Consider the following 22417-nt stretch of genomic DNA (forward strand, 5'->3'; position numbering starts at 1 on the left):
CAGGGCATCACCAAGCCAGACGCAGGAAGGGATGCCAGACCTCTTTAGAAACCTTCTTCCGATCTTCAGATGGCTGTTCGTCTATGAGGGATTCCTGGCTCCAAAAATGAACTGAAGATATGGCTGCAGGAGGAGTCCTCTTATCCAAAATCCAGCCTGGAAGCAAGTCCAAGTCCACCAACGGTAAGGATCTGTACCATTCAAACAGCCAGTAGTTGTCCAATTAGGGACAACTATTGGTTTCACTCATGCCCCAAACCTAGACTCTGTGGCACCACAAACGTGGAGTGGGACCAGACAGTCCCACCCACTTTCTGGATCTGGATATATCTCTCTCTCTCGGGCACTAGCCACATTTAGTAGTCATATGCGGTAAACACAAATGTGCATGCTAGAAATAACACAAAAATTGAAAAATATATGTACTGCCAACACCTTGTCTTTGGGCACATATAAAAGTAACCAAAACTCCCAAGTGTAAAATCCCAAATGTAAAAGGGATAGGTAGGTTTTGTCGCAGGAGAATTCGTCAAATTCGAATGCATCCAATTTGATTTAATGAATTTGGCTGCAAATATATGTCGGGGAGTGGGTAAGGGTAATAATTAAGGTGGGGGGAAGTGGGAGGGGATCCAGGGGCGTCTCCCCCTGCATATATTTGCAACCAAATGGAATAAAAAATTAGATGGATTCAAATTCGATGATTTCTCCTTGATGAAAATCACAAAGAACATGTAAAAAGCTAGGGTAATACAAAAGTGTTGTGTGCAAGTGCAATGCAATAGAACAATAAGTGCAGTAGCAATAGCAGTGCAAATAAAACCGCTGTAGGCAAAATTTCAAGATACACTATTATATGCATTCTAAAATGCACTTAAGTGTAAAAATATGTAAATGTTCGAGCCTGGCAGCAGCTGCCAACACTGAATGGCCCGAACAACCACCAGTTTATATAGTAACATAAGTAAACCTTTGCCAAGCTATACAGCTGGCAAGTTTTACAGAAGTGCAGTTAACCAGTTATACAGTACTGCGCCACATTTACATCAGCTAGAAACCAGGGAGAGCATAGCAATCTCTACAGAAGAGATCCACCTGCCCAGCACCTGACACCAATCTGACTTTGATTCTGTCACAATGGCAGGCTTCCAACATTGCTCTGCAGTGCCCATAACACATGCCTGACTCCCCTAGTAGTGCTACTCAGCACCACCGGATCTCTGGTGTTCCCTCTGGTCTTTGCCGGATAGCTTCCTGCTCACTGTGGCATAGGCGATGGGGGTGTCTATTGGTTACCTAAGGCTCTATTTGAGGTAAAGGTCAGATAGCTTTGGGGACCTATGCAAAGGGATCTTGCCTCCAGTGAAGTGACCAGGGGGCACAACGGCGCAGAAGTCACTTTTATTGCAGAAAGAAAAAAGGAAGAGGTGTGGGCCGCAGACCCACAGAAAGACATATCAACCAAACAATGGCAGTGGAGCCAACAGTCGAAGATGGAGTATCTGGTGAATAGCATAGCATGCGACACTAGCAGGTGCAAGGTGGAGGATAGCACAGTAATTGGGTGCTCACTCTCAAAGCCTCTTGTCAAACTGAAAAAGCCACCTTCAACCCGACAAGACACAGTGTCTTCTCTGCTCCTCTTGCCAACACACTGTGAACAAGGCTTAAATAAACAAGGTATTATGATAATTGAAGGGGAGACAAAAACACATGGAACCCAAGGAAATAAAAATGTAATATTTATTTAAAAGATGAAAGCTTGTTTAGCCTACAGTATTCTGTGACTTCTCGAGGTGAGGGGAAAAAACAAATGAAAAGAACGCTGCTGGAGAAGAATATTCGTGATGGACTGGGAATATTAACAGCCAGTGCCACATGTCCATACGCATTTTCTGGTTGTGTGTTTAATTTAGAATACATATTTTGCTGCTTATTCTACTTTGGAATTTTTAGAATTAATCACATCTAGAACATATATTTTCTGGTAAAAGTGTTACAAGGTTCTAATGGACTTGCTGGAATAGCCTATGCAGTTATTGCCACAATCTAATTTGTGAATTTAGTAGGTGGGGGTCAGATGCAGGAAAGTGCTAGATTGGTCATCAACAGGTCTATGATGTACATATTAAATGTTGATCTTTAATATTATAACACTGTGTAAGGGTGCAGAAGTACGAGTCTGACACAAGGGTGGCATATTTGTTAATATAAACCTTTATTAACACCAAAAGGAAAAGAAAAGCCTATCTTGCCCTATTTACTATGAGGGGTTGCCCTACTTCAACAAAAATACTAAGGGCCCAGTCAGGTTGTCCGTAAAGTATAAGTCCACCGTCCTGTGTCTAAACCTATTTCCGTCCCTTACAGATTCAACTAACGAAAACTGGATGTCCTATTCACCCAAAAGGAGGCCCCACTCACTCGAAATGTAGACTCCAAAGCACAGTTCTTGTACAAAGAATACATGGTTAAATGTTTATTGCTTGTATATTCGAATCAACAAAGAAACACTGTTCCACAAACTCCTTGGAGGAACCTCTTTCCCTGAATCTTCCTTCCACTTGTGAACGTAATATAGTTCCTCAAATCCTTTAAAGGAATACTTGTCCTCTGCTCATTTAAACACAATACACCTTTCTAGTCTTATCAGGTCTGGTTCACTATCCTGCCAGACCTGACCGTAGACGACCTCAACGGTATGTCAAGTCTGGTTCACTAACCTGCCAGACTTGACTGCACAACTTTTAGACCCAAAAAATATATGTTTGCTTTGTCGCTGGTTTCCTGTTTTATTTCTCCTTTTCTAGTTGTGGTCTTTCCAACTGCTTCTTGGCTCCAGCCCACTCGCTGTAGTTACCTCTGCACTGTTGAGGACCTTCAAACCTTAGATAGGTTACTGATGGGCTCTGCCCATTTTCATTTGGGTCCCAGACCATGCTGCATACTGGTACAGCTTCCCCGCTTCAATGTGGGTCCCAGAACCTGTTTTGCTTCTCACATAGGTGTCTTCCTAATGTTGGTGTCAGCTTGAGTACTCTCTCTGTTATCCCTCTGGGATTTTTGGGATGGTTTATCTACTTCACAAAGTTCTTGTCTCTCTGTGAAATGCTACTTTCATCCCCTTGTCCTTCCCAGGATGTATTTACATAGCTTACAAAGTTCTTATCAAATATATTACCTCTTTAATCCCCATGTGCTCTTTGGGATCTGTTTGCGTGGTTCATAACGTTTGTATCAAATATAATGCCAATTGTATCCCCTTGTGTTCTTCGGGATATGTATGTGTGGGTTTTCAGCTTCTCCAGCTCCCTCAATGCCCTAGCTACCAGTCTGACTCTTTCCCTACCTTTGCTAATCCTCAGGCAGTCTACGGTCGTTTCAGATGGTGGACTGGAGCTTCTCTGCTGTTGCAGCGCTAAACGTTCTCCTTCTCCTTGCAGTTCTGCAGCTCCAGATTCTCCCTCATTCATGTCTCCGGCTGTACGCGCCTTCCTTCCTTCTGCTTCTGCTGAACTTGCTACTTTCCTTCCTGCCGCCGCTAGGTCCACCTCGCCTGGACCCCTCTGGTTGCCACAACTCTCTGCGTCCTGGTTCTCAGCCTTCAGGTCCCCTGCCACGGGACAAGCGCCTCATTTTCTGTTCCTCCCGGGCTGGTTCGACGGAACATGGAGTCCTGCTTCTCTTTTTACTATCAGGACTGCCTCTTGACAGCAGTACTGCTTGTGTTGGTTCCGCTGCAGGCCTTCGCCTCCTTGTTCAATTCTCTTAGTCTCACTATTCTTTTGCATCAAACTTGGGTAAGTCTTCCTCTTCCTCGTCCCAGACTTATCAAGGATACCTTCTGCTTTACTATAACATATAGTTGTATGGAGAACTCGAGGGACCTGAATGGAGGATGAGGCGAGTGGGGACACCAAAGTGGTAAATGGATACCGCATTCTCCCAGGGCCATCGTCCCTGGTCCTGTGAAGGATTTCCCTGCCCATGATATCCACCCACAGAGTACCACCCCCAGGGGTAATATCAGGTAGTGGTCTAACCTCCCCGGCCCCATGGGAATGTGCTTCTCCCATGAAAGCAGTGACAATACCCTGGTATTCATCAAAACAGTGTGCTTCATTCAGGACACATAAATACATAATACACATAACTAGCAAAGCTTTGTAGCTATGCAATACATTTACTCACATTATTATTTACGTCTGTGGGCAAATTGCATGGCCACTCTTCGCAATTAAAAAGAACAAGTTACTCTCTTACTTGGTAACGTTCTTTCGATGGGGTGGTTCCCACGACGTATTCCATATCTATGACAGTAATCACCACAGCTGTGCTGCTTCGGAAAATCTTTCGGCGTCTGCGTCCTGCGATGACGTCGATACGCCGTCCTCGAGGGCCTCCGTTGAGCCAACATCACCGGATGTCATCAGTAGGACGCACGACGCCCGTAGCCTCAGTTGTAGTCTTTTTCCAGAACGTGTGGCACTGATTAACTTCCAGTATGACCACAGAAAGCCTTGCAGAAACGTAAGCTGCAATCGCATAAGATATTCTGTAGCGGGGAAGGCAGGGAGGGAGCGATATGGAATACGTTGTCGGACCATCCCATCGAAAGAACGTTACCAGGTAAGAGAGTAACTTGTTGTTCGAGGGGATTGGGTCCTCTGACGTATTCCATATCTATGACAGACTCCCAAAGCAGTACCAACGTAAGGAGGTGGGAAAATAATTTAGAATACAAATTGCAGAGTAAAGGACCGCCTTGCCAAAGGCCAGATCCTGCCCACGGATAGAATCTAGGGAGTAGTGACGTACAAAAGTATGGACCGAAGCCCAAGTGGATGCATCACAGATGTTACGAATAGGAACACCGCTCTGCAGGGCAGTAGAGGCAGCCATACCCCTAGTCGAATGGGCCTGTAAGCCTACCGGAGGGTCCTTACCCGCCAGGCGGTAACATTCAGAAATTGCCAAGATAATCCATCTGGACAAAGTCTGCTTAGTCACAGCTTGTCCCAAACTCCTTCCAGCGTAACCAATAAAGAGCTGATTGTCCACTCTGACCCGGGACATGCGAGAAATGTAGAAGCTTAAAGCTCACTAGGATCCAACCTATGGAGCCTCTCCTCCTCCTTACCAGGATGTGGGGGGAGGATAAAACGCCGGAAGAATAACCTTCTGGCCTAAATGAAATTCCGACACCACCTTCAGAAAAAAGGAAGGACGAACTCTAAGGACAACCCTGTCCTTATGAAACACTATGAAGGGTGGCTTAACTGAAAGTGCCTGTAACTCACTCGCTCTGCGAGCGGAAGTGACCGCAACTAAAAATACAGTTTTAAGAGTTAACAGTCTCAAAGGGCAAGAATGTAACGCCTCAAACGGAGCACCCATTAGAAATTTGAGAACCAGGTTCAAATTCCAACCGAGCACCTGGAAAGGTGACGGAGGGAACACATTAGTGAGCCTTTTTAGAAACTGAGAAATTAAAGGAATTTTAAAATAAGAACACTCCTCAGACGAGCGCTTAAATATGGACAGCGCCGCCAAGTAACCTTTAATGGTACCCACTTGCAAGCCCCTGTGGGCTAAAGAAAGCAAAAAAGACAGAACCACGGGAATGTCACATGAAAAAGGATCCACATACTTAACCCTGCACGAGTCGCATAACTTTCTCCAACGGCAACAGTACAGGGACTTTGTTGCCGGCCCTCTGGCTGAAAGCAACACCTCCATCACGTCTTCAGGGAGGTCCCAATCCTTATACCTCAACCTTTCAGAAGCCAAGCGTGAAGGTTGAGGGATCTGACCTCTGGATGGAGAACCTGACCCCCCTCCCGTGAGAGCAGATCGTCTCGGTAGGGAAGATGACGTGGAGGGCAGATGGACAAGTCGAGAAGGTCCGGGTACCACGTCCTCCTGGCCCATGCTGGAGCAATGAGGATCATCCGGGAACCGAACCTCCGTAACCTCTGCAGCACTTGAGGGATGACGGGGACTGGAGGAAACACGTACAGCAGTGGGAATGACCACTCCACCACGAACGCGTCGCCTAAGGCTCCTCTTGGAGGAAATTCCTGCAAGCAGAACCTTTCGCACTTCCGGTTGACACTGGAGGCGAAGAGATCCACTTGAGGGGTCCCCCAAAGGGCGAAGATCTCCAGGAGAATCTCCTGAGCCAACTCCCACTCGTGAGAGATCGCGCTCTGCCTGCTCAGAACATCCGCCGTCTCGTTTTCATCTCCGGCCAGATGAAATGCCGAGATCGAAATTTCCTGCTGGATTGCCCAGAACCAGAGCTGCATCGCCTCCCTGCACAGAGGAAGTAACCCTGCCCCCCTTTTTGTTGAGGTAGTGCATGGCCACTGTGTTGTCCGTCAGAATCAGGACATTCTTTCCTTGCAGAGTCGGCAGAAAAGCCTTCAGGGCAAGCCTGACGGCCCTCAGCTCCAACAGACTGATATGGAGTCTGGACTCCGACGGAGACCAACGCTGCCGACTGTCAGCTCGTTGGCATGAGCTCCCCATCCCGTGAGGGACGCGTCCGTCATGATCGTCACCTCCGGCCAGAGCAGCCAAAACAGAGCCCCCTTCATCAGATTGCTTTCGACGGCCCACCACAGAAGGTCCTGGGCGACCGAGGGCGGCACCTGAACGGGGTCCGACATCCTGCCGGAGGACTGAGACCACTGGAGCTTGAGTGCCCAATGCAAAAATCTCATCCGCAACCTGGCCTCTGGCATCAGAAGAATGCAGGATGCCATGAGGCCGAGCAATCTCAAGAACTCGAACGCAGGGAGACTCTGGGCATGTTGAAACTAGTGCACCATCTGCTGAATGTGATGAGCCCTCACCTGGGGAGGAAAACACAGCCCCAGGGACGTGTCGAGCACTGCTCCGATGTACTGGAGCCTCTGAGTTGGCATCAAGTGGGACTTCTTTAAGTTGAGGGAGAAGCCCAGCTTGTGAAGGGAGTGGCAGGTGACGGACAGATGATCTAGGACTTGCTCGGCAGAGCGCTCCCTGATCAGACAATCGTCCAGGTAGGGGTAGACATGAATCCCCCCTTTCCTGAGATACGCTGCCACCACCACCATGAGCTTGGTGAAGACCCTCGAGGCGGAGGTCAATCCGAACGGCAGGACCCGAAACTGAAAGTACGAGTCCTCAACCGCGAACCTCAGGTACTTCTTGTGCTTGGGATGGATCGGCACATGAAAATAAGCGTCCTTGAGGTCTATAGACACCAACCAGTCCTGAAGTTGAAGGGCCTGGAGGGCTTGAGAAAGAGTAACCATCTTGAAATAGTCCTTCAGAAGGAGCTTGTTCAAACCGCGCAAGTCCATGATGGGTCTCAATCCCCCGTCTTTCTTCGAAATAAAAAAAATAAGGGGAATACCATCCCTTGTTCCTCTCTGCTACAGGCACCAATTCTATGCTGCCTTTCTGCAGCAGGGAATACATTTCCTGCGCAAGGAGCGGATCCAGACTCTTCAAAGAGAGATTCCCTGGTGGATTGTCATGAGGCCTCTGCTGGAAAGGAAGACAGTAGCCGTGGGTTATGATCTCCAGAACCCACACATCTGAAGTAATGGCACACCACTCTACAAGATGCTGCGCCAGCCTTCCCCCAACCGTTGAAGCATGGGCCTCATGACTGAGATGAAGCGGCTGCGGCAGTGCCTGAGGGCAAAGAGGCAACTGCTTGCGTGGCCTTGGCACCTCGAGTACCTTGTTTTCCACCTCTGGCACTCCTACGGTTGCCCCTTTGACTTGCAGCTCCTCTCACTCTACTAAAGGATGAGTAATAACGAAAGGAACCTCCCCTCCATTGCTGTCCCCTAGGACAAAAAGGCGTAGGTCGGCGGACTGCAGCGCCCAACGACTTCGCTGCAGCTTTCGAGGTCTGCAACCTCTCAAGACTCTCGTCAGCCTTGCTGCCAAAAAGATGTTCACCATCAAAGGGCATGTTGAGGAGCTGGCTTTGCACATCCAGAGCAAAACCCGACTTCCGCAACCACGCAAACCTGCGCATTACGGTGCTCGCCGCCATGGACCGGCTGACGCAATCAACCATGTCCAGACCCGACTGAACGGATTCACACATGGCATCCTTGCCATCCTGCACGATAGCAAGAAAACCATCCCGTTCCTCCCCTTCGGAGATATGATCAGTCGCTAAGGAAATGCAGTTCCACAGAGTGTGCGTGAAACGAGGCAAGGCACAAACGGAGTTGGCAGTCTGAAGCGCCATACCCCCAGATGAAAATACCTTCTTCGCCCAGCCGTCAAAACATTTGTCGTCCACATCAGGAGGGATGGTAGGATACGATGCCGGCTTTGCTGGGGCCGTAGCCGCCTGCACCACCAAACTCTCCGGAGTAGGGTGCGTTGTCAAGTAGCAGGGGTCGCCACTGGCTGGGCGATATTTCTTCGGCAAGGACTTTCTCACTGCCCGAGACTCTCCGGAGAAGTCCAAGCCGCAGCCACCCTTCTCTGCAAGGCCATATGGAATGGTAGCACCGGGTCAGTTGGAGGACCTTGGTCCGAGATATCAGTCAGGTCATCCTGCTGAAAATCCCCATGGGGGGGCAGACCAACTCAGGTATTCAGTGACCCTCAACATGAGGCGCCGATATGAAGATTCGGCATGCGTGCCAGGCTCTGGCCTACCAAACTCCACCTCCGGAAAGGTGTCAAAACCACTGGCGTCGTGCAGTGACTGACGCAGGTCCTCAAGTTGACTGACCAGAAACAATGTCACCAGGTACCTCACCTTCTTCAGACCCCTCATCCACCTCAGAAATATAATCCAGAGGCTGGAAAGAGGGTACAGAAAAAGGCACAAAGACATATTTAGCCTTAGCCATCGTCTTTCTGGGGGGTGCCACCGTGCCACGGGGTACCTCCGTCAAAGCTGCCGCGAAAGGCGTCGACGGAATGGGCGTCGACGTTGAGCGCAGCGCCGACACGACGGCGTCGACACAGGCCTCGAAGGCGGAGCCCCGAGCGTGTCTCTCGACAGCCTGGGCGCCGATGATGTCGACGACTTCCTCGGAGGCTGGACCTCGAGAGAGTCCGTCGACTACCTCTGCGCCGCCGGCGTCGATGTCTTCTTCGAAGACTTCACAGAGTTTCGCGGTCTCGATGGCATTGAGGACCGGGACCTGGAACGGGCATGCCTAGAGTGACCATCCTTGTCCGACCGAGACCTCGAAGGCGCCAGGTGGTTGTGACGACTGCTCGAGCCCGAAGGCGGACGAGTGGTGTCTCTAGCGCGGCCTCGACCGGCATCCTCAATCGAAAAATCCCCAACATCTCCTTTCGGAACGAATCCCATTCCTCAGGAGTGGAATGCTTGTTGGGACAAGCTACCCGCCGACGGGCGGAGTCCTCGGAAGAGGACGGGGAAGGCGACCTGTGACGGCGCTTCCTAGAGTGCCTCGAAGAGGCAGAGGAATGGCGGGACCGACTCCCAGACCGAGAACCCCCAGACTCACGACAATGATGCGGAGAGTCGCCCCTCGAATCGTCTGTCGAAAGACCAGTGGAACGTGACTTCCAGGGCTTGGCCACCTTACCGACAGCTTCTTCTTCCGCTCCCGCAAGGCCTTCGACACAGTCGTCCATATCATGGTCCTCCCCGAGGCACCAGAGGCAAGCTTTGTGCGTATCCGTCAGGGACATCTTGCACCCGCATACCCGACATACTTAAACACGGACCGTGGGGTGGAAGAAGCCGAAGATGACATTCGATAGCAATGAAGCAACAGGTTCGAAGAACCGAAAGCACAGGATTCAGTAGCATCGAGGCACGCTGAGATCTCCGAAGCGAACACGTTCGCGGAAAAAAACGGAACTGAGGCTACGGGCGTCGTGCGTCCTACTTATAACATCCGGTGACGTCGGCTCGACCTCGAGGACGGCGTATCGACGTCATCGACGCAGGCGGCGAAAGATTTTCCGAAGCAGCACAGCACAGCTGTGGTGATTACTGTCACAGATATGGAAAACGTCGGGGGACCCAATCCCCTCGAATGTAGCTTTACTAATTTGGGTTATTTAATGAGTTGGAGCAACTCCCCATTCGTTTGTGTGAGGAAGTGGATGATGGGTGTGGGGGCTCTTGACTGCTACCCGAAGGGCCCCCCAGAGGGTGGATGCAGCGGGATTCCTTCTTGTCTATAACTTTTCATGCAGATGACAATCAAACTTTCCTGTGCAATCATATACTGGGAAAGGGGAAAGCAGCAAAGAACAAGCTCCTCACATACCTTGCAGTGAGATGCAAACTACTCAACCTTTTGCTGGTAGTCTTCTAGTGTTTGCAGAATGCCACGGAGCTGCAAGGGATCATTTCCCCAATTGCAAGATGCTGTCGGATGCATATAAAGCCTTCTGCACAGCTAATAGGCCCACATGGTAAGGGGTCTTGTATAAATATTAAGCAATCACAGAACTATAAGAATAGTTTGATGGAGGAAATTAAGAAACCTGTACAGCCTGACCACTGAGTGTTGAGACAGGTCGCCTCAGTGACACAGCCAATCACAAATGAAGTTACAAGGAGTCCTATTGCAACATGGGTATAAAAGGTGCTGGGAAAAGTCAGTAGGAGTCACAGACCAGGAGAAAGCAGGCCTGCTCTTTGAAGCGCCTTGGATGGGAAAGGAGCCTAATGCATGAAGGAATGGTGGTTTTCTGGAGACTATGCAGGGAGAGATTTGGTAAGGTGTAAGAGAGAGACTTGGCGTCACTGGGAAGTGCACCGTCATACGTGACTGCTTAGACACACCCCAACAAACCCAAAGACTCGCTAAGGGGAACTGGAGAGCCTGAAGCAGGGCTGCCCACCAGCAACCCCTAGAACAGAAAAATCAACCCCAGATCCATGGCAGAAGTAGTAAATTGGCTGCCTAACAAGTGCCCTTGGGCAAAAGGGGGCAGAAATACTGACCTATCCATGAATCCCGTGTTTGGGCAGGGAGATGCATTAATTTTACTCTCTTGCCAACAGAGACCACTACTGGGTGGAAGGTTGTATATGACTGATATAGACTGGGACAGTGTGTGAAGCAAAGAGTGGGCCCATTAAAAAGCCAAATGTTGAGAGTGGGATTAATCACTAGACTCACCCAACCAACTATAGACTCATGGGAGTGGGACCGGTGACCCTGAAGCATGTGATCTTTACCAGCAAACCTCAAAAAGATAAAGATAAAGCAACGCAAGGTTCTTGGCAAGGTGAGGATGACTAACTAGTTGAATCGAATTGTTGAAAAGGGCACCTGATGGCCTGGCAATCAAAGCCCGGGAGAAAAATAGAACTAATCAAGAACTGTGGCAGCTGAGAATGCCCGCCTGGTAAGAACCCTCAAAGGAAGGAAGATAAATTCTCCTGTATCAATGAACCCAGAATTTGGGCTGGGAGATCGCCCAACATTAAACACCCTGAGCCACGGTATGAACTTCATTGCAGTCCCTTTTTTGATCCTAGGGCCAAAAAGCTGGAAACAAAGCGAACCTTGGACACAGAACATAGTTGGCATGATCTTCTGTACCGGAAGAATCCATTGGGAATTTGTTGTAGGTTAGGGCTGGAATTTATAAGATAGGCTTGGAATTTTATGTTGGCCAAATGTTTGCAGACTATGGGCCTCATTACAAGTTTGCCGGTCCGGTAACTACGGTACCAGTAAGCTTTCCGGTACCGTAGTTACCGGACCGGCAGGCTATGAGTTCTGCTCGCGGGTGCCTTTTCACCTGCCAAGTCGGACCTGATGGGCGTACCGGCACCCGCGAGCAGAGCATGTCGGATGCACCGGCACCATTCTGAATGGTGCCAATGCATCCGGCCTCCCCATTCCCATTGAGCCCTATGGGTCTCAAATGGGAATGGGGAGTAAAAGTTACCGGCCCCCCGGCAATGGGGGAATACAGGGTCCGCCAGGGTTGTAATGGCCCTGTATTTCTCCATTGTCAGGGACCATAAAAATTCACAAGTTTGGTGGCAGCCTGCCGGTTTTACCGGCAAGGCTACCACCAAACTTGTAATGAGGCCCTATGTGTTGTTGGATAGGGTTAGCCTGGAGGCTAAAGGACTTGATAAGTTTGGAACAGTTTAAGGGTCATCACTGGACCTTTATTTTGATTAGGTTAGGGTGTCCCCCTGAGGGACAGAGACATGTTAAAGATAGGGTGTAGCCTTCTGAAGTTCAGCTTCACTTGGGAGGACAGCCTCCAGAACTCCCCTTTATGTTATTTCTGCTTTTGCATTTCTGTGAAGTTTTCACGTATTACTCTAGGCTCGTTGGGTGCTTTCCTATCCCGACCACGTTTTATGAAATACATTTGACTAACAACTCTGAACAGAGTCCAGGTGTATCACTTCTCTACGTCCTACAGTCCTTTAAGTGGGGTGTGAGGAAAAAAAAAACATACAGGAGATAGGATTTTGTGATCTGCCTGGAAGACCTCTTTATTCATTTAGGGACTCAAGTGGAAAAGGCCCGTTTATGAAAGTAGCCAAATGGAGCCACAAGTCAGAAAGCTGGTGAGGACCGTTCCTAGGAGTCTTACTGGCCAATAAAAGAAGGTACAATAGTAGGAGTTCATGGCACACCAAGCAATAGGCCATCCAGAAACAGGCTGTCCTCAAAACTGTACAAAATCTGTTGAAATGTGCATCTAAGTAAACAGATGTTCCAGTGGGTGCCCCCTGGTTGTTTAGTATCTTACTTGAAAATTGGCTGCACTTGGTTATGTGCATAGCAGGAAGGCTGAGGAATGCTGACCGTAGATGCCAGGCTGTCTGGTATTAACGGAAGACCTTGGAGAGAGAATCTGGAATTCAGTTACACAATTTCTCGAGGACTTGCCAAAGAATGAGTCATTTTGTTTTGAACTGACAACCCAACACAAAATATGAAATATGAAATAGGAAACCGTTCTGGGTTCCCCTGCTGACACTTGAAGAGTATTCAAAAGCCTGTGACGCTAAAGAAGATCCCATCCGTGAAAAAAAATTGTTTCATAGGATTGTGTGAACAAGTAAAAGACAAAATATTTTCAGAACGCAACAAGAGATATAACTGTCCAAACATTCTTTACTTCTCTATGCAGCTCAGGGTAATAGCTATCACACTGTAAATCAAGGGGGCCAAAATACGTATCAAGAGGTCCACATTTCATCGCCCTCAGGGCCCACAAGTTCAAGGCTCAATCTTACCTTCCACTGCCATTCGCTCACGAAGCTCTTGCTGCAGTCGACTCTGACGGTCTTCCAACTCCAGCTCTCGAGCACTGCAGAGAGAGAAAGCAAAGAGTGAAATATAAATATTCCAGTGGCAGATAAGATTTGAATAGGACCCATGTAGCACATCTTCAGAAATGGAAGGCTGTTTTCGGGAATAAAACAATAATAACCTAAACAAAAGGGTATCTAGGACACATTTCAGATTACATGGATTGTTATAATCCTTTAGGATCTATCAGTAGCCATTGTAATAGTGAATAACGCCCATAAGATACACTCTGCAGCCTCTATTTTCTAGAGACAGTTGGGGGTAGGGAAAGGGGCAAAAAGCATTTTTCAATATAATCACATTTTGGACAGTGTTGGAGACCACAACCTTCTTGATTAAGGGATATTGGTGTACAAACCATCCACGTTCTCAATCACTGTGCTTCAGATAATAAAAAAATGAAAGTTACTATCTGCACTTAAGACTTAAAACATGGCCATCCAACATGCCCTCATTCCTTCTGAATCCCTAAGCTCATTCATTACTACTCCAGTGTTCATAAAACATTACTCTTCAGCAATGTGGTCCCAGCCTGGGAAGATCTGTCCACTCACAATATCATGAGCTCAGACTCATATCGCACAAGGGCGTTCTTCTCTTGCACCAGCTTGAACCACTCCTGCATCAGCTTGGGGTCGTCTTTCTTACCCATACCTGCCAAAAGAGAAGAAACTATGTTCAAGACTGTTTATGTTTTCAGAGGGCATAATGGTAAGAGAAAATGAAAAGGGGATGAGGGGGGAGATATAGTTATGCACCAGCTATGTGACGGAAGCCAGACACATGCTAACCTGGCTCCCATGCTAATATCTATATACCCCTGCCATGCACAAAGCAAAACAGGCACAAGGCTGCAGAAATCTCATCGATGCCATCCTGACAAAAAAATACTTTAATCTTTGTTCACTTTGTTCGTTCTAGTTCTCACACATTCTTTTTACTGCCCCTTCTTATCAGTAGTCAACCGTATACACCTGGCACCCTGCTTTGGCCGAAGCCTATTTCTCCTTGGATTTGTCTGTTTAATGTACTGGTATCAATTGTATTTAGGTGGGGTCTTGATTGAATCGTGTGCCAAAGAGTTTGAAACAAGTAGCAAGGGGCATAATATGTAGTGTGAGTTCACATTTTGTTCTTGAATTTTGCTTAAAAGTCACAGATAGAGATCAGAATAAATTAAATATTGTTGTTCTTTTTTGGCCGTTAATTAGAATTGGAGGTCCATAGTTTATTATCTCATCTGGATACAGAGTTTGTTATGACAGACGTCATCTGACTACCTATGGTCCAGTTTCTGGAAAACTCTACCCCAATCTTAAAACACAGCTGCCAATGCCTTGTGGTATACAGATATGCTTTCGTATTGAACATATCCTTTGTTATTGTACTTGTGATCTTCAACATCCCGACATAGGCATTCTGATGTCCTCTGGTCAGTGTTAAAGAAAACTGCTTAGTAAAGGATATTACATTTGAAATCTAAACAAATGCAAGTTCCCTACTACCAACCGCGACTGCTTATTTTTTAACTAGAATATCAGAAAACCTACATACAACTCCTTAGCACTACTAGTCAGCTGAAACTGTTGCGATCTTAGGGTTGGACCAGAAACTAACATCTAACATGCGTGAGGGGCAGCAAATCTTTTCATCCAAACACCCCATCTCTATCCAATTAAACTCTGGACCTCTATTTATCTTCAGCAGTATGTATCTTAGAAGATTAAACTTTATTGACTGCATCCACTTCTGGACTGGTTCCTCTAGATTCAACTGTGTTTTTCTTAAGGTTGTGTCCATCTCTTTCTTTTCACCCCTTTTGTTGGCTGTCTGAGCTAAAGCTTGCACATCATGTTTCAAACACTATATATGACCAAAATCTGTATCTGCTATGAAAGACTGAACCTCTCAAGGTCTTTATGAAGTGTGTATGTTTGTGCCCTCTGTCAACTTCTCCAAATTCTTATAGACTTTCACTAATAAGCTCTAGGTGAGACATGTGAGCTTACAACGCAGAGGAAATTATTTAATATAATGATTTATCAGGGGGAAGCATAGTTCCATCAGCAACAGCTTCTTGGAGGTAAATCAGGCTTACCGTCTAATGGACTTGAAGAAGAAACGTCATGCAGTCAATATTCTTCTCAACCCATCAGCAGCCTACCATACCTTATACCATAGCATTTTACTAAACACACTAACGGCATGCAAAAGCATATCCAGGACTGCTTTTAAATTGATGTAGTCCTTCCTTGGTAATCTTGCTAATTGCAGTCAAAAGATTACGCTCAGATCTGCCTAACCCATCTTCTGAAAGGAGTTAATAAAATGTGACCGAACGTCTTCTATCACTGGAGGTTTTTGTTACACTTCTCTCACTATAGCTTATCCTCATCTCTCCAGATTCTTACTCCACCTTTCCCTTTACTAGTTCCCTTGTGGTTATCCTAGACTATGCGCTGATATTAATTTTTGTTTTTCTTCCCCCACTCCCTATCTTATACAATTTCTCATGTTGATCATACATGTTCTGCTCAAAACTGCTCAGAAATAGCTGCAAGGTGACAATTGTAACATTATATGAAACATCAGGAATACACATTTATAGGCTCTTGCAATAAAGAACATGGAGCTCAATGGTGGGGACAGACAGCAAACCCCTTTCTAAGCCACTGGCAACAAATGGCTTATGTTCACAAACTATAAAAAACAAAGATCCCTATGGAACCACCATCATCATCATTTCAGTCTTGCCTGGATTTTTTCGCTTAGGCCACAGGTCTCCATAAAGGTTGATTGTGCAATCTTCTGCTTTTTCTTTCTTTGAAATCTGGCACCTGTCCTGTAGATTGCTACATTTAGTTAAGTCACGAATTGCCTGAAGAGATCCTATCCCATCCTTAAAGATAAGCCAGGCCCCGGACCAGTTAAGAGATATTCAGTGGAGAACACTGCAAAGATTTAAGTGTAATGGTACCAGACTAGTGCTTTGTGAATTGCTTGTTATATTGTGGATTATACTAATGTCTTACCGCTAAAAGAGCAAGTGAGGCAGTTCTGGTTTTCATTCTGTCGTACGTTTGATGACTAAAGCAAATCCCTTTGACCTTTAGCTACTTTAAAGTTCATACTGCTGCCACTTTTTCACTTTGAGTGGTGAGCTAAGGCACAAGAAAATATTTTTGGACTTGTTGACTACTTACATCTCACAATATGAACCAAGGCTAAATTACTCTTCGAATCCTTAATAAAACTGAGATGCTCCACATTTATCACAAAACCTGTTAGCCACCCCAGCCGTTCCTAACTTTATTGCTGCCACCCCTTCCTTCCTGGGGGCTTTAGACTTTCCTTCAATATGCTCTGATTAATCACAGGTCTTCAGTGAGCAAAGCTACTGCAGATCCAACATTTAAATTCCACCTAGACATTGCTCATCACCAAGTCTTTATTTACTGTTACCTCTGAATCCATCTTTCATCTTCTAATTCCTATTAAATGGGTTAATTGGGACTCTTATCAGGGTGAAATTGCTTTTAATGTTACATTCTGCCTGGTCCTATCGAGCTTTCGCTCACCGACATGGGAGTGTGAATCCCAGGTATGCTATTTCAATCTCGAACCATCGGTTTCAAAATTGTGCTACGCTACGCCCACTGGAACAGCATGTAACTTTCTAGTTTGAGATAGCCACAAACATTTAAAATATACCAATAATCTAACCCTAGGGGAAATCAACATCTGGCATGGTGCCCCAGCATAATCACACTCTGCTAAGCCATAGCCATGATCTTTTATCTTTAGCTACATCCATGTCACAACATCTAGGATATTGCTTGGATTTTATCCTGGATAGAGGAACTGGGGTCAAACTTAAACACTCTTCCTGTCTGCTAGACTGAAAACATGGCTAGGTTTTTGCTTTCACCTCCTTCTGTACTTCCTCAACTGCTCCCCTGCCTACCTCCACTAGCTCAGTGTCAGACAATAAGAAAGATTAAACATTACTGACACTGATCGTTTGTCTATAACTCCGATGTTTGAAGTGGACACTCCTTGTGAGCATTATCTAGAACAGTGCTCATTGAGTTTCCATAAAGTTTGCTCTTTTTCCCCTCTCAAACCTTTTAATCCCTGGTTTTCTCCATCCCTTAAAAATTCTGGAATAGAAGTGCATCAGAAAAGAGAAAACCTGGAGAAAATTACAGGATTTCATCTCCCATGATATTACTAAACCAGCTTTTGGTGTATAAGAAGGCAACATTCCTTGCTACGATTTATTTTCTCTGTGATAAAATGTCCTATGCCCATAACAAAAGTAAAGATATGTTTGCCAAAATTAATTCCGGCACATTCTTTTTTTCATGGCTAAAATTAAAAAAGATCCCAGGTGAAATACTCAGCAACACTTCTATAGGAGCTCTTCCTTGAGTTTATTTCTGTTCGGGCCAGGTTCAATTCCCTAACGATTCCTCCTGAAAAAGTAACCCCTTTTTTACTTGCTTTAAAACCTACATGGTGCAAGATTGTTGTTCTACCTGCGTGGCCCTTCCACCATGATAATACTCTGGCCACGGCCATTACACATGTTATAGATCTGACTCCAAATGAAGGCTGGTTTCGGCATTTCTGGTCACTCATTTAAAGAAGCTCTTACATGGTTGTGGCATTTTGAACAACTATCGTCCCATTGCAGGGCTCCAATGGTTGGCTAAACGCTTGGAGATGGTGGTGACAACCCAAAACTGTAGAACCGTTGGAAAAATTCCATGTCTTGGAATATCTGCAATATAGATACATTTATAAAATCCCTTTTGATTCAGTCAAGGGGAGCCCCAGGAGCGAGCCTTCGCATAGAATGTGACTTGTGCCCCATAGAGGCCCTGATGCGCACAAAACCCTTGCTCTACTGGGTAAGGATATGGCCCACTGAAGTCCTTGCTCATGTGATGACGCTGGAAGGGTCCAGTTCGCTACCTTGGCTAAATCATGTTCGGCAAGGCTTGTTGCGGCTCAATCTGGGCAACTTTTGGAGCCAACCATAAGAAATGTCTATTTGTACCAAAGCCCTGATTAAAACACCATGCCTAGCAGTAACCAGATGGAGCATGGAAGCAGCCTGTGACCTACTGGGTACAGGTCGGTTATACCCGACAACAAATAAGGGCTTTGGGCACAAAGCTAATCTGGATGTCATTAAACTACAACTTACATTTGCCCTACACATACAACTTCACACCAATACATTAAAAGTGGCATGCATTATGAAAAACTGTCACGGTCATGAAGGAACGGGGATGCTGAGTTTGTGATGCACAAGAAGAGTCTCTTGTCCATTTTTTTGTTGCTTTGTATGGGTTAAAAGGATCTACAGTCTCAATACCTATTCCCCAATGTTCAAATTGATGAACATACGTTATGTAAACGAGGCATTATCTTACTGCAGAAATACAGACTGTAAATACAGTTCTTCTGTCCCAAAATTCCTGCAATGGGCTTGGTTGAGAAGGACCTAGCTACTAAATGATGAATTGATATAACTAAGGCCGAAGCATGAGGTTATGGAATTGGTGGGTCTGCATGTTTTTATGTTTATAAATTTTAAAATGTTTTTAACAAGTACATTTGCATGTTTTATGGGCTTTTATGGCTCGATAGCTGAATAAAGCTTTAGCATCTCTCTCGCAATGTAGATTTCGCCCTCTAAAGAGGAGGCCCACCTGTCCTTTTTGGTCAAGATGCACTGGTCTGCAGTCTTTGATATAACATCCTACTTCACGTTTAACAGCCACAACCAGAGTCTCTGACGAGCTTTCAATATGTTTTGCTCTTTTCAGGAAGGTAGATCTCTCTCAATGTGAGCTTCCTCCTCTCCAATTTAACCCATCTCTTTTCTGGGGTTCCCCACGAGCCTCTCCTGTTGAGTCTTTTATTTAGCATCTATATTCATACTCTGACAATTTTTTTAAACTCAAATCTAAGCATCACGTGCACCCTAATGATACTCAGATCTACTTTAGAACCTCCAGTCTCAGTGAGACTTTTAAAGGTGTTTCCTATTGTTTGAATGAAGTTAGGATCTAGATGGTTAACAATGAGCTCCAACTCAATCCTTCCAAAACAGAGGTTGCTCTTTTTTTGGCACAAAACATCTTTTGAATGGGTGTTCTTTAAACTCCTGCCGCTTCTGCTTTTGTGGCATCCATACTTCTTTTGCCAACAAGGCAAAACATTGAGGTTGTATTTGGCAACCTGACTTGGGCTGCAATCAGCAGGTGAGTGAAATTGTTAAATCCGCCTTTATTAGAGTACAATTTCTTTATCCGGCTGTCCCCTTCATCCTGAACCATGACCATTCCGTTGTTGTGGAGGCTCTTGTAAACTCTAAACTGGACTAAGCTAATGGCAGGGATCTCAGAATGTTGACTTGACTATGGTTGTTACAAAATGCATCTGTACATGTTTTATCTTCACCACTCTCTCCTCAATTCACCTCCCTCTCTTTGTTTGGGAAAGCTCTACAATGGCTACCTGTCAGTAAGAGATTCAAGTTTAAGCAGCTTTTCCTGTTCCTGTCCCCTCTTAGTAAGGTGAGAAGAGTCAATAGTATGGATCACTGAGACTAGTGTGCTCCCAAAACCAACATCTGTTGCACATTTTCAGCTCTCTCTGCAAATCGAGGGGTGACAGGTGGTTCCCGGTGCTCAACCATACTCAACTCATCTTTGCATAATAGCCCCCTTTCCACAATCTTTGTGGTTAACTTTACATATGCACCCAAATGCAGTTTATTCTGCCTGGACTCCCCAGCACTATACAAATACTCAAATCAAATCAGTCTTCGTGATGGCATTATGGTTCAGAGCTTTCGTCTTCTCTGTCAGATTCATGTGTGGTTCCCTGAAGGTTGACTAAGAGAAGGGGAGACTGCTACAGCTAAACTTGATACTGTGAGGAAGCAGAGCAATTGCAACTGAAATTGGAAGCAGGGCTACAAGGGCCCAGATCAAATATTTGCAAAGGCTTCTCATGAGCCTGAAAGGTTAGAACTTGGATCATGGTTCACACCATCACAACCACCAAAAGGTCCAATCATGCAGGTGGGGGCACAGGCTGGTGCTGTTAGTCATAATCTCTGAATTGCCATTGGGTCAATCAACAAATGTTGCCGAAAGGGGCTGGAAACAAACAATTGAGAGTAGTGTCAGTTTAATAAAATAGGGTAAACACTTGTCTGGGAAAAACACCCAAAGATATGCTGCTCCTGAGGTAATCTTTGGACTCTGGAGAAAGCCCACTATTCATGGGTTAAATTGTTCCATTGCCAGGGGCATAAAAGGCGCCTTCCTCCCCAGAATTCCTTAATGCAGCCCCATCCCTGGGAGGACAGAATGGAGTGGGGACAAAGGTCACTTCTACCTCCTTTGATGCAGCAGGTCTCTGACCTGGGAATGATCAAAGGTTACAATGTCATGGGAGGGAGACTGTTTTGCTGAATAATGGTGGCCCTCCACTTCTGATAATGCAGTCCGGCCTTAGGAACAGCAGCTACTGACCACCTTCATGCTAGAGAAACTATCTGGAATTCTGTTTAGGAGCAGCCATACATTGAACGGGAAAAATATTTTGAAGCCATACTTCTGGGGCCACAGAACTAATGGCAAAGTTATGGCCTTCAAACCCCGGACTGAGGTTTGTGATTTTGTCTGCAATGGTTAAGGTCCATCTTGAATTTCCAGAGTGACATATTGTGGTTATTAATAAATGATGACGTTACACATAGAATACAAAACAAGGTAACAGTAGCTGAGATCCTTGGGACAAGCTTCTGAAAATAGGGGATGGACCAACATTTTGGCCAGTGTCCAAAAGAGAAAGATGAATAACCATAAAGGGGAGACTACTCAATGCCTCTAGGAGTTCTTTCTTTCATTGTATAACAGAGCACATCCTGTACACATTGGCCCCTTGCCCGCCTTAGAACCCTTTGAGGAGGCCTGAGAGATATTCAACCTACAATTCCCCTAGAGCTTGGAGGCCTGGTAGGATTAGGGTTAAAAGAAAACCTTACTACACAAAATCCTTGCTTATTTAATCCTAAAAGACACGTCAATAAGTGAACTGGTGAAGTTCGGCCAGCTGCAAGCCACTCTTGTTAGGCATGAGATGCAACTTGAAGTTGCCTCTGGTGGTGCAACCTCTACCAGTGGCTCTTCAAACAGGAGCCCTTTCCATTATTGCAAGAGGCTGAGTCGGTAAGAACACATTAATTGCATCTTGGTAATGTTCTTTCTATTGGATTAGTCCTTCTGTCTACAGATTCCTCCTCTTATATATTCTCTCTCCAGGGTCAGTGACTTCAGAAAACCGATGAGGTGGGCGAGCCATCTGCCAAGAGAGGCAGGGAGGGTGATGAGGAATATGTTGGAGGAAGAACTAACCCATCAGAAAGAACATTAGCAAGAGGTAAGTCATTTGTTCTTATAATGGATTCCTTCCTCCCACGTAAACCTTGATCATAGATAGACTCAGATAGAGACCGAGAAACCACCACCTACACCAGAAGACTCTGGGGGACAACTCGGCCAAAGCAAGTGTCCTGCCCTGACAGAGTAAGGGAGTAATGCTTGGCAAACATGTGCAGCGCAGCGACGCCCACATCGCGGCTTGCCACATGTCCAAGGCAGGGCCCCGCCAGACATGGAAGCCAGTCCGGTTTAAGTTGGTCAGATCAAAGGGTCCAGACCTCCTTGCTGACAGCAAGCCAAACATTTGCACCACCTGCAGGCATAGATCAACTTGATAGCAGCAAGGAGCATATTCTGGATGATGTCCGACAAGTCCCAATCAAACATTCAGCAGGCAAGCATTATGGTTGAGGATGCTGAGGCACGAATGGAGGACGTGGCCACATGTGTGGGAGAGCAGGTAGATCCTCACTGGGAGGTGCCAGAGAGGACAGATGAACATGTTACATGGTACCAAGTCCTCTGGGCCTAGTCCAGAGCGATCAGAGTCAATGCGAATCCAAGCCTTCACAGTTTCCTGAGAACTAGTGGAATGACAGGTAACGCATAAAGGAGTTTGAAATTCCGCTTGGGAATCAATGC

At 46.2% G+C, this 22417-nt stretch overlaps 1 protein-coding gene across 19 annotated transcripts in view; it reads right to left on the minus strand.

The window, feature by feature from the left end:
* Positions 1 to 22417, minus strand: part of MICAL3 (microtubule associated monooxygenase, calponin and LIM domain containing 3) — a 2299897-nt gene that overhangs the window by 103159 nt on the left and 2174321 nt on the right. For all 19 annotated transcript variants that reach the window (XM_069628665.1, XM_069628668.1, XM_069628663.1 and 16 more), the window contains 2 exons: positions 13862 to 13961; positions 13232 to 13305 (listed from right to left, as the gene is read on the minus strand). In XM_069628665.1, coding sequence (XP_069484766.1) covers positions 13232 to 13305; positions 13862 to 13961 — 174 coding nt within the window. The remainder of the gene's footprint in view (positions 1 to 13231; positions 13306 to 13861; positions 13962 to 22417) is intronic.

Source organism: Ambystoma mexicanum, chromosome 12 (assembly GCF_040938575.1).
Source record: "Ambystoma mexicanum isolate Mex_15411 chromosome 12, UKY_AmexF1_1, whole genome shotgun sequence".
NCBI lineage: Eukaryota > Metazoa > Chordata > Amphibia > Caudata > Ambystomatidae > Ambystoma > Ambystoma mexicanum.